We start from the raw sequence: 11,901 nt of genomic DNA, 5'->3' as shown, positions 1-11,901 counted from the left end.
CTTTGTTGGCAATGACAGAGGTCAGACGTTTCCTGGAAGTCTTCACAAGGTTGGCACACACTGTTGCTGGTATGTTGGCCCATCCTCCATGCAGATCTCCTCTAGAGCAGTGATGTTTTGGGGCTGTCGCTGGGCAACACGGACTTTCAACTCCCTCCAAAGGTTTTCTATGGGGTTGAGATCTGGAGACTGGCTAGGCCACTCCAGGACCTTGAAATGCTTCTTACGAAGCCACTCCTTTGTTGCCCGGGCGGTATGTTTGGGATCATTGTCATGTTGGAAGACCCAGCCACGTTTCATCTTCAATGCCCTTGCTGATGGAAGGAGGTTTGCACTCAAAATCTCACGATACATGGCCCCATTCATTCTGTCCTATACATGGATCAGTCGTCCTGGTCCCTTTGTGGAGAAACAGCCCCTAAGCATGATGTTGCCACCCCCATGCTTCACAGTAGGTATGGTGTTCTTTGGATGCAACTCAGCATTCTCTCTCTTCCAAACACGACGAGTTGTGTTTCTACCAAACAGTTCTATTTTGGTTTCATCTGACCATATGACATTCTCCCAATCCTCTTCTGGATCATCCAAATGCTCTCTAGCAAACTTCAGACGGGCCCCGGACATGTACTGGATTAAGCAGGGGGACACGTCTGGCACTGCAGGATCTGAGTCCCTGGCGGCGTAGTGTTACTGATGGTAGCCTTTGTTACGTTGGTCCCAGCTCTCTGCAGGTCAATCACTAGGTCCCCCCATGTGGTCCTGGGATTTTTGCTCATCGTTCTTGTGATCATTTTGACCCCACGGGGTGAGATCTTGCGTGGAGCCCCAGATCGAGGGAGATTATCAGTGGTCTTGTATGTCTTCCATTTTCTAATTATTGCTCCCACAGTTAATTTGTTCACACCAAGCTGCTTGCCTATTGCAGATTCAGTCTTCCCAACCTGGCGCAGGTCTACAATTTTGTTTCTGGTGTCCTTCGACAGCTCTTTGATCTTCACCATAGTGGAGTTTGGAGTGTGACTGTTTGAGGTTGTGGACAGGTGTCTTTTATACTGATAACAAGTTCAAACAGGTGCCATTGATACAGGTAATGAGTGCAGGACAGAGGAGCCTCTTAAAGAAGAAGGTCCAGGTCTGTGAGAGCCAGAAATCTTGCTTGTTTGTAGGGGACCAAATACTTATTTTCCACCATAATTTGCAAATAAATTCTTTCCAGATCAGCCAATGTGATTGTCTGGATTTGTTTTCTCATTTTGTCTCTCATAGTTGAGGTCTCCCTATGATGCCAATTACAGGCCTCTCTCATCTTTGTAAGTGGGAGAACTTGCACCATTGGTGGGGACTAAATACTTTTTTGCCCCACTGTATCTGGCAGAAATCCAATCCAGTGCACCATCCTAATCCCACCATTCCTACAGTAAAGCATGGAGGGGGGATATGCTGTTATAGGGGGGGGGGGTGATAATGTCCTGTTATGGGGGGTTTCTCTGGAGCAGTTGTCAGAAGCAAAACTGGATGGGGCAAAATACTGTCACATTCTGGAGGAAAATCTGCTGCCTTCTGCCAGAAAGAGGTCAATGGGAAGAAGGTTTATCTTCCAACACACAGCAAAAATGTCCCCACAGTGGTTGGAGGAGAAGAAGGTGAATGTCCTTGCTTGGCCTAGTCTGAGCCCAGGCTTGAACCCAACGAAAATCTGTAGAATGACTTTAACCCCTTGGTGCCGGCGCCTCCCGGCCCTCAGAAGCCGGGAGACAGTGCAGGGTTTAGAGTCATGTGACATCGTGTCACGGCGGGCACATGATCGGGAATGGTCCCAATCGAAAGAGGAGATCGGGACCTTTCCATGAGTATCGGACAAGTGTGCTGGGAGCGCGCAGGGCGCACGCTCTCAGCACATATGTCTTTTTTTAATAGAATACAAATCTGCGGCCACTCGGCGTCTAGGCCCAGACGCCGGGAGGCTGCACGTTTGTGTTCGACCAGCGCCAAGAGGTTAAGACTGCAGTCAACAAGTGTCCACAAATGAGCCGTTCTGCGGGCAAATATCGCAAAGTCTAGATGTGCAAAGTTAGTAAAGAGAAATCCCAACAGACTAAAGGCTGGAATCAAAGCAAAAGGGGGTTCCACAAAATACTGACACAAGGGGGGGGGGGGGAATCCTTTTTCCAGCTCAGTGATTCTGTGTTTGAATTTTTTATATTTTTTTTCTGATATGTTGGTGTTATATCTTTCACTTGGTTGTTATAAGTTGCACTGAGTAAATGCAGCTGGACAAAAACTGTGTCTGTCTTCATTTCAGGCTGAAAAGCAACAAAATGTCATTATTTTGGCGCCGGCGCCTCCTGGCCCTTTAAGTGTTTCAGAAGGCAGGGCGGGGTTTTAGGGTCATGTGACCGCCGTGATTCGCCGTCACGGCGGTCACATGATCGGGAAAGGTCCAGATCGAAAGAGGAGATCGGGACCTTTCTGTGAGTACGGGACATGTGTGTTGGGAGTGCTCTCAGCACATATGTCTTTTCTTGATTGCACACAAATGTGTAGGCCCAGACGCCGGGAGGCCGCACATTTGCGTTCGACCGGTTAAGACTGCAGTCCACAAGTGTCCACAAATGAGCCGTTCTGCAAAGAAGAGCGGGCAAATATCGCAAAGTCTAGATGTGCAAAGTTAGTAAAGAGAAATCCCAACAGACTAAAGGCTGGTATTAAAGCAAAAGGGGGTTCCACAAAATACTGACACAAGGGGGGGGGGGAATCCTTTTTCCAGCTCAGTGATTCTGTGTTTGAATTTTTTATATTTTTTTTCTGATATGTTGGTGTTATATCTTTCACTTGGTTGTTATAAGTTGCACTGAGTAAATGCAGCTGGACAAAAACTGTGTCTGTCTTCATTTCAGGCTGCAAAGCAACAAAATGTCATTATTTTAACCCCTTGGTGCCGGCGCCTCCCAGCCCTTTAAGTGTTTCAGAAGGCGGGGCGGGGTTTTAGGGTCATGTGACCGCCGCGATTCGCCGTCACGGCGGTCACATGATCGGGAAAAGTCCCGATCGAAAGAGGAGATCGGGACCTTTCTGTGAGTACGGGACATGTGTTGGGAGTGCTCTCGGCACATATGTCTTTTCTTGATTGCACACAAATGTGTAGGCCCAGACGCCGGGAGGCTGCACATTTGCGTTCGACCGGTTAAGACTGCAGTCCACAAGTGTCCACAAATGAGCCGTTCTGCAAAGAAGAGCGGGCAAATATCGCAAAGTCTAGATGTGCAAAGTTAGTAAAGAGAAATCCCAACAGACTAAAGGCTGGAATCAAAGCAAAAGGGGGTTCCACAAAATACTGACACAAGGGGGGGGGAATCCTTTTTCCAGCTCAGTGATTCTGTGTTTGAATTTTTTATATTTTTTTTCTGATATGTTGGTGTTATATCTTTCACTTGGTTGTTATAAGTTGCACTGAGTAAATGCAGCTGGACAAAAACTGTGTCTGTCTTCATTTCAGGCTGCAAAGCAACAAAATGTCATTATTTTAACCCCTTGGCGCCGGCGCCTCTCAGCCCTTTAAGTGTTTCAGAAGGCGGGGCGGGGTTTTACGGTCATGTGACCGCCGTGATTCGCCGTCACGGCGGTCACATGATCGGGAAAAGTCCCGATCGAAAGAGGAGATCGGGACCTTTCTGTGAGTACGGGACATGTGTTGGGAGTGCTCTCAGCACATATGTCTTTTATTGATTGCACACAAATGTGCGGCCGCTCGGCGTCTAGGCCCAGACGCTGGGAGGCCGCACATTTGTGTGCGGCTGGCGTGAAGAGGTTAAAGGTGGTGGTGGGGGGGGTGATTCTTTTCAATACCCGCTGTACACTTGAAGCACTGTAATATTCTAGTCCCTCTGATCATTACATATTTGTCTTCTAGATATGGATATACACAAACTAAAAGTTCTCACTGAAATCATAGAGGACCAACCATTCTTCATCAGGAGGGAACTTCTGAGTGACTATAGTCCTGCAGCACTACAGGAGGAATGTCGCAGGCTCCTGCAGATACTTGTGGATGAGGGGCAGTTCTCTCTGGCACATCAAGTCGCAAAACTGGCAGAGCTGCCCACTGACAACCTGGTTATAGAGGAGGTAAAGTTATGCCATCTGAGAGGGAAGCTGGCGCGGGGGACGAATATTTCCAGCCCAAATGGGCAACAGCAATGAACAAGTTCGAGAACTTTCTTCCCTTTTTATACAGTTGCAAGAAAAAGTATGTGAACCCCTTGGGATTACGTGGAGTTTTGCATGAATTGGGCATAAAATGCGCTCTGAACGTCATCTAAGTCACAACAATAGAAGAACACAGTCTGCTGAACATAATACTACACAAACATTAGATGTTGCCATGGTTTAATTGCACATAACATGTAAACATTCACAGTGCAGGGAGGAAAAAGTATGTGGGGCCCTAGCTTAATGACTTCTCCCAGAGCTAATTGGAGCCAGGAGTGAGCCAACCTTGACTCCAATCAGTGTGATGATATTGGATGTGTTGCTGACAGCTGTCCTGCCCTTAAAAAACACACACCTGTTTTGGGTTTACTGGTTTCAAGAAGCACTGTCTGATGTGAACCATGCCTCGCAGAAAAGAGCTCTCAGAAGACCTACCATCAAGAATTGTTGACTTGCATGAAGCTGGAAAGGGTTACAAAAGTATCTCCAAAAGCCTTGATGTTCATGTGTCCACGGTAAGACAGACTGTCTACAAATGGAGAAAGTTTAGCACTGTTGCTACTCTCCCTAGACGTGGTCGTCCTGTAAAAATGACTGCAAGAGCACAGCGCAGAATGCTGCATGAGGTAAAGAAGAATCCCAGAGTGTCAGCTAAAGACCTACAGAAATCTCTGGCACATGCTAACATTTTTGTTGACACATCTACAATAAGGAAAACATTAAACAAGAATGGAGTACATGGGAGGACACCACGGAGGAAGCCATTGCTGTCCAAAAAGAAGATTGCAGCACGTTTGAAGTTTGCAAAAGAGCACCTGGATGTTCCACAGCACTACTGGCAAAATATACTGTGGACAGATGAAACCAAGATTGAGTTGTTTGGGAAGAACACACAACACTATGTGTGGAGAAAAAAAGGCCCAGCACACCAACATCAAAACCTCATCCCCACTGTGAAACATGGCGGAGGGAGCATCATGGTTTGGGGCTGCTTTGCTGCCTCAGGGCCTGGTCGGATTGTTGTCATTGATGGGAAAATGAATTCCAGAGTTTATCAAGACATTTTTCAGGAAAACGTACGACCGTCTGTCCGCCAACTGAAGCTCCGCAGAGGATGGGTGATGCAACAGGACAATGACCCAAAGCATACAAGTCATTCAACAAAACAATGGCTGCAACAGCACAGAATACGCCTTCTGGAGTGGCCCAGTCAGAGTCCTGACCTCAACCCGATTGAAATGCTGTGGCATGACCTTAAGAGAGCGATTCACACCAGACATCCCAAGAATATTGCTACACTGAAACAGTTTTGTGAAGAGGAGTGGTCCAAAATGACTCCAGATCGTTGTGCAGGTCTGATCTGCGACTACAGGAAACGTTTGGTTGAGGTTATTGCTGCCAAAGGAAGGTCAGCCAGTTATTAAGTCCAAAGGTTCACATACTTTTTCCTCCCTGCACTGTGAATGTTTACATGTTATGTGCAATTAAACCATGGCAACATCTAATGTTTGTGTAGTATTATGTTCAGCAGACTGTGTTCTTCTATTGTTGTGACTTAGATGACGTTCAGAGCACATTTTATGCCCAATTCATGCAAAACTCCACGGAATCCCAAGGGGTTCACATACTTTTTCTTGCAACTGTATATAAAGCTTAAAGTGGTTCTAAAGGGCGACAGGATCCCTCCCCTTATCCCCTTCATACTTACCTGAGCCCAATCTTGATCCAGCACTGTGCCTGAGAGCACTCTCTCCCTCCTCACAAGGCAGATTGATAGCATCAGGAGCCATTGGTGCTGCTGGCTGTGGGGGGGGGCGAGCCGTGCCGCGCCGTGCTGTCTTTGTCTATAGACACAGGCAATGCAGCTCTGCATCAAGCTGCTCATACGCCATTTCCTATGGGGGCACTCTTTGAAGAGGAGGAGCGAGGAACCCCAGAAGTGGAGGATCAGGGCTGCTCTGTGCAAAACCATTACACAGAGCAGATAAGCATGACGTGTTTACAATCACTTTAACCGCATCCCCGCCGCCGTATAGCAGATATACTGCTTCACGGCAGCAGGGGTGTGCAAAATCACGTGATTTTCATTTTCGGGTAGGGGGCGCGCACCCTAACCGTGCCACCTTTTGCGGCCAAGGATGTCAATCACCGGCTGAGACTACCGGCCGGTGCCCAGTGATTACTGATAATCACCGGCGGGGAGGAAGAGTGTTTTATTTACAAACAGTCCTCCTCCCTGTCAGTTCGGGCACACTGCACAGCACAGCCATCCCATCAGTGTGCTTACAGTGAAGCACACCCCCCCCTAGTAAGACAGCACACAGTTAACCCTTTGATCGCCCCCACATTAACCCCTTCCTGCCCAGTGCCATTAGTAAAGTGTCAATGCTGTTTTTTAGCACTGATTACTATATTGGTGTCACTGGGGATGTCAATGACACCAAGTCCGTTCCCCCCCCAGTGTCAGAATGCCCTCCGCAGTCCCGCTAAAAGTCGCTGATTGCCGCCATTACTAGTAGGGGGGAAAAAAAAATCCCAGTATCTATACCGCCATTTGTAAACGCTATAACTTTCATATAAACCAATTTACACATATTAGGATTTTTTTTTAGCAAAGACATGTCACAGAATACATTTTGGCCGAAATTTGATTTTAAAATTGTTTTATTGGACATGTTTAATAGCAAAAAGTCCAAAATATTTTTTTTTCTCTCAAAATTATTGGTCTTTTTTTGCTTATAGCACAAAAAAAAACACACAGGTGATCAAATACCACCGAAAGAAAGCTCAATTTGTGGGGAAAAAAGGACGTAAATTTCATCTGGGTGTGGCGTTGCATGACCGCGCAGTTGTCAGTTAAAATAACGCAGTGCCGTATCGCAAAAAATGGCCTGGTCAGGAAGGGGGGGGGGGGGGAATCCTCTGGAGGGCAAGTGGTTAAAGTGACACTAAAGGACAAGGGGGCGCTCTTTACGTCTGGAGGAAAAGAAATGTAATCTCCAAACACGGAAAGGTTTCTTCACAGTAAGAGCTGTGAGAATGTGGAATAGACTCCCTCCAGAGTTGGTTGTGGCCAGCTCAGTGGATTGCTGTAGGAAAGTCCTGGATTCTTTCTTGGATACACAGAATATAACTGGATATAACATTTATAGGGAAAGTTGATCCAGGGTATATCCGATTGCCTCTCGGGGGATCAGGAAGGAATTTTTATCCCTGCAGGAGCAGATTGGATCGTGCTTTGCTGGGGTTGTTGCCTTCCTCTGGATCAACTGTGGGTGTAGGATTATAACTTTTTTTTTTTCTATGGTTGGACTTGATGGACATTTGTCTTTTTTTCAGGCAGGCTGACTATGTAAAGCTTCATTGTTTTTGTTTTTTTGTTTAACCACCTCACATCCGGCCCGTGTATATAAACGGCCTCCCCACCCCCTGCTTGTGCGCGCTCCCTGGGAGCACACAGCACCGCGATCCAGTGCCCGCTGTGTCCTCCGGACACAGTGGTACACCGATCGTCGTACGGGACCTCTGTGCGAGGTCCTGATCATGTGATCACTGATTGGCCAATCAGTAATCACATGCAGAGTAGTAAGCAAGATGTCACTTCTGACATCATTGCTTACTACTTGGGAAATCTGAATGGTCACAGAGATCACATGGTACAGGGCTGTTCACAACAGCCTTGTACCATGTGACAAGCTGTGACCAATCACAGCTCACACAGTAGTTCTCAATGGCTGCAAGAATGCAGCCAGAGAGGAGAAATGATTGCTTTTACAGCCTTTATGGGTGTAACAGCAGTCAGTGTAAAAGAAAAAAAAAAATCTTCATCACCCCCCACAAGTAGTACAGTGTCACCATGGTGACATTGTACTGCTAGGGTGACAGTATGTAAAAAAAAAAACAAAAAAAAACATAAATAATAATATAAAAAAAAAATAAAAATGTAAAGAAAAAGTTTAAAAATTATACTTTTTGGTTATAAACTAATTTTATTTATTTATTTTACTAAAAAGATAACGGAATAAATTTTGGCCAAGATTTATGATGAAATATTATTTATTTGCAAAATTTTACAAGAAAAACACTTTTTTCAAAATTTTTGGACTTTTTCATTTACACAGCAAAAGAAATAAAAATCCCAGCGGTGAATAAATACCACCAAAATAAAGCTTTATCTGTCTCAAAAAAATGCTAAAAAATTCATATGGGTACAGTGTTGCATGACCGCGCAATTGTCATTCAAAGTATGATAGCGCTGAAAATTGGCCAGGGGGCAAAAAGGGGGTGAAAGTGTCTGGACTGGAAGGGGGTGAAAGTATCCGGACTGAAAGGGGGTGAAAGTGTCCAGACTTGAAGAGGGTGAAAATGTCCGGACTGGAAGGGGGTGAAAGTGTCCGGACTGGAAGGGGGTGAAAATGTCCGGACTTGAAGAGGGTGAAAATGTCCGGACTTGAAGAGAGTGAAAGTGTCCGAACTGGAAGGGGGTGAAAGTGTCCGGACTGGAAGGGGGGGAAAGCGTCCGGACTGGAAGGGGGGGAAAGCGTCCGGACTGGAAGGGGGGGGGGGAGTGTCTGGACTGGAAGGGGGGGGGGGAAGTGTCCGGACTGGAAAGGGGGTGAAAGTGTCCGGACTGGAAGGGGGGAAAGTGTCCGGACTGGAATTGGGGGAAAGTGTCCGGACGGGAAGGGGGGGAATGTGTCCAGACGGTAAGGGGGTGAAAGTGTCCGGACGGGAAGGGGGGGAAAGTGTCCGGACTGAAAGGGGGGGAAAGTGTCCGGACTGGAAGGGGGGGGGAAGTGTCCGGACTGGAAGGGGGTGAAAATGTCCGGACTTGAAGAGGGTGAAAGTGTCCGAACTGGAAGGGGGTGAAAGTGTCCGGACTGGAAGGGGGGGAAAGCGTCCGGACTGGAAGGGGGTGAAAATGTCCGGACTTGAAGAGGGTGAAAGTGTCCGAACTGGAAGGGGGTGAAAGTGTCCGGACTGGAAGGGGGGGAAAGCGTCCGGACTGGAAGGGGGGGAAAGCGTCCGGACTGGAAGGGGGTGAAAGCGTCCGGACTGGAAAGGGGTGAAAGCGTCCGGACTGGAAGGGGGGGAAAGCGTCCGGACTGGAAGGGGGGGAAAGCGTCCGGACTGGAAGGGGGGGGAAAGCGTCCGGACTGGAAGGAGAGGAAAGCGTCCGGACTGGAAGGGGGGGAAAGCGTCCGGACTGGAAGGGGGGGAAAGCGTCCGGACTGGAAGGGGGGGCGAAAGTGTCCGGACTGGAAGGGGGGGGGAAAGCCTCCGGACTGGAAGGGGGGGGGGAAGCCTCCGGACTGGAAGGGGGTGAAAGCGTCCGGACTGGAAGGGGGTGAAAGCGTCCGGACTGGAAGGGGGTGAAAGCGTCCGGACTGGAAGGGGGGGAAAGCGTCCGGACTGGAAGGGGGTGAAAGCGTCCGGACTGGAAAGGAGTGAAAGCGTCCGGACTGGAAGGGGGGGAAAGCGTCCGGACTGGAAGGGGGGGAAAGCGTCCGGACTAGAAGGGGGGGGAAAGCGTCCGGACTGGAAGGAGGGGAAAGCGTCCGGACTGGAAGGGGGGGAAAGCGTCCGGACTGGAAGGGGGGGAAAGCGTCCGGACTGGAAGGGGGGGCGAAAGTGTCTGGACTGGAAGGGGGGGGGAAAGCCTCCGGACTGGAAGGGGGGGGGAAAGCCTCCGGACTGGAAGGGGGTGAAAGCGTCCGGACTGGAAGGGGGTGAAAGCGTCCGGACTGGAAGGGGGGGAAAGTGTCCGGACTGGAAGGGGGGGGGGAGTGTCTGGACTGGAAGGGGGGGGGGAAGTGTCTGGACTGGAAGGGGGGGGGGGTAAGTGTCCGAACTGGAAGGGGGTGAAAGTGTCCGGACTGGAAAGGGGGTGAAAGTGTCCGGACTGGAAGGGGGGGAAAGTGTCCGGACTGGAATTGGGGGAAAGTGTCCGGACGGGAAGGGGGGGGAAAGTGTCCAGACGGTAAGGGGGTGAAAGTGTCCGGACGGGAAGGGGGGGAAAGTGTCCGGACTGGAAGGGGGGGAAAGTGTCCGGACTGGAAGGGGGGGGGAAGTGTCCGGACTGGAAGGGGGGGAAAGTGTCCGGACTGGAAGGGGGGGAAAGTGTCCGGACTGGAAGGGGGGGAAAGTGTCCGGACTGGAAGGGGGGGAAAGTGTCCGGACTGGAAGGGGGGGAAAGTGTCCAGACTGGAAGGGGGGGGGGGGAAGTGTCCGAACTGGAAGGGGGTGAAAGTGTCCGGACTGGAAGGGGGGGTGAAAGTGTCCAGACTGGAAGGGGGGAGAAAATGTCCGGACTGGAAGGGGGGAAAGTGTCCAGACTGGAAGGGGGGAAAGTGTCCGGACGGGAAGGGGGTGAAAGTGTCCAGACGGTAAGGGGGTGAAAGTGTCCGGACTGGAAGGGGGGGGAAGTGTCCGGACTTGAAGAGGGTGAAAATGTCCGGACTTGAAGAGGGTGAAAATGTCCGGACTTGAAGAGGGTGAAAGTGTCCGAACTGGAAGGGGGTGAAAGTGTCCGGACTGGAAGGGGGGGTGAAAGTGTCCAGACTGGAAGGGGGGAGAAAATGTCTGGACTGGAAGGGGGGGAAAGTGTCCAGACTGGAAGGGGGGAAAGTGTCCGGACGGGAAGGGGGTGAAAGTGTCCAGACGGTAAGGGGGTGAAAGTGTCCGGACTGGAAGGGGGGGAAGTGTCCGGACTTGAAGAGGGTGAAAATGTCCGGACTTGAAGAGGGTGAAAGTGTCCGAACTGGAAGGGGGTGAAAGTGTCCGGACTGGAAGGGGGGGAAAGCGTCCGGACTGGAAGGGGGGGAAAGCGTCCGGACTGGAAGGGGGTGAAAGCGTCCGGACTGGAAAGGGGTGAAAGCGTCCGGACTGGAAGGGGGGGAAAGCGTCCGGACTGGAAGGGGGGGAAAGCGTCCGGACTGGAAGGGGGGGGAAAGGGTCCGGACTGGAAGGAGGGGAAAGCGTCCGGACTGGAAGGGGGGGAAAGCGTCCGGACTGGAAGGGGGGGAAAGCGTCCGGACTGGAAGGGGGGGGGGGAAGCGTCCGGACTGGAAGGGGGGGGAAAGCCTCCGGACTGGAAGGGGGTGAAAGCGTCCGGACTGGAAGGGGGTGAAAGCGTCCGGACTGGAAGGGGGGGAAAGCGTCCGGACTGGAAGGGGGGGGAGTGTCCGTACTGGAAGGGGGGGGGAAGTGTCTGGACTGGAGGGGGGGGGGGAGTGTCTGGACTGGAAGGGGGGGGGAAGTGTCCGAACTGGAAGGGGGGAAAGTGTCCGTACTGGAAGGGGGGAAAGTGTCCGGACTGGAAGGGGGGGGGGGGGAAGTGTCCGGACTGGAAGGGGGGGAAAGTGTCCGGACTGGAACGGGGGGAAAGTGTCCGGACTGGAAGGGGGGGAAAGTGTCCGGACTGGAAGGGGGGGAAAGTGTCCGGACTGGAAGGGGGGGAAAGGGTCCGGACTGGAAGGGGGGGAAAGGGTCCGGACTGGAAGGGGGAAAGCGTCCGGACTGGAAGGGGGGGAAAGCGTCCGGACTGGAAGGGGGGGAAGTGTCCGGACTGGAAGGGGGTGAAAGTGTCCGGACTGGAAGGGGGTGAAAGTGTCCGGACTGGAAGGGGGTGAAAGTGTCTGGACTGGAAGGGGGGGGAAGTGTCTGGACTGGAAGGGGGGGGAAGTGTCCGGA

General features: G+C 50.8%; 1 protein-coding gene across 1 annotated transcript in view; it reads left to right on the top strand.

Moving 5' to 3' along the window:
- The window catches only part of SPG11 (SPG11 vesicle trafficking associated, spatacsin), a 162,486-nt gene that overhangs the window by 109,022 nt on the left and 41,563 nt on the right, over positions 1-11,901 (top strand). The window contains exon 30 of the mRNA XM_089660972.1: positions 3,911-4,125. Coding sequence (XP_089517098.1) covers positions 3,911-4,125 — 215 coding nt within the window. The remainder of the gene's footprint in view (positions 1-3,910; positions 4,126-11,901) is intronic.

This window comes from Staurois parvus, unplaced genomic scaffold (assembly GCF_062004578.1).
Source record: "Staurois parvus isolate SC_StPar_1 unplaced genomic scaffold, SC_StPar_1.0 ptg001298l, whole genome shotgun sequence".
NCBI lineage: Eukaryota > Metazoa > Chordata > Amphibia > Anura > Ranidae > Staurois > Staurois parvus.
This window is presented reverse-complemented; position numbering and strand designations above follow the sequence as displayed.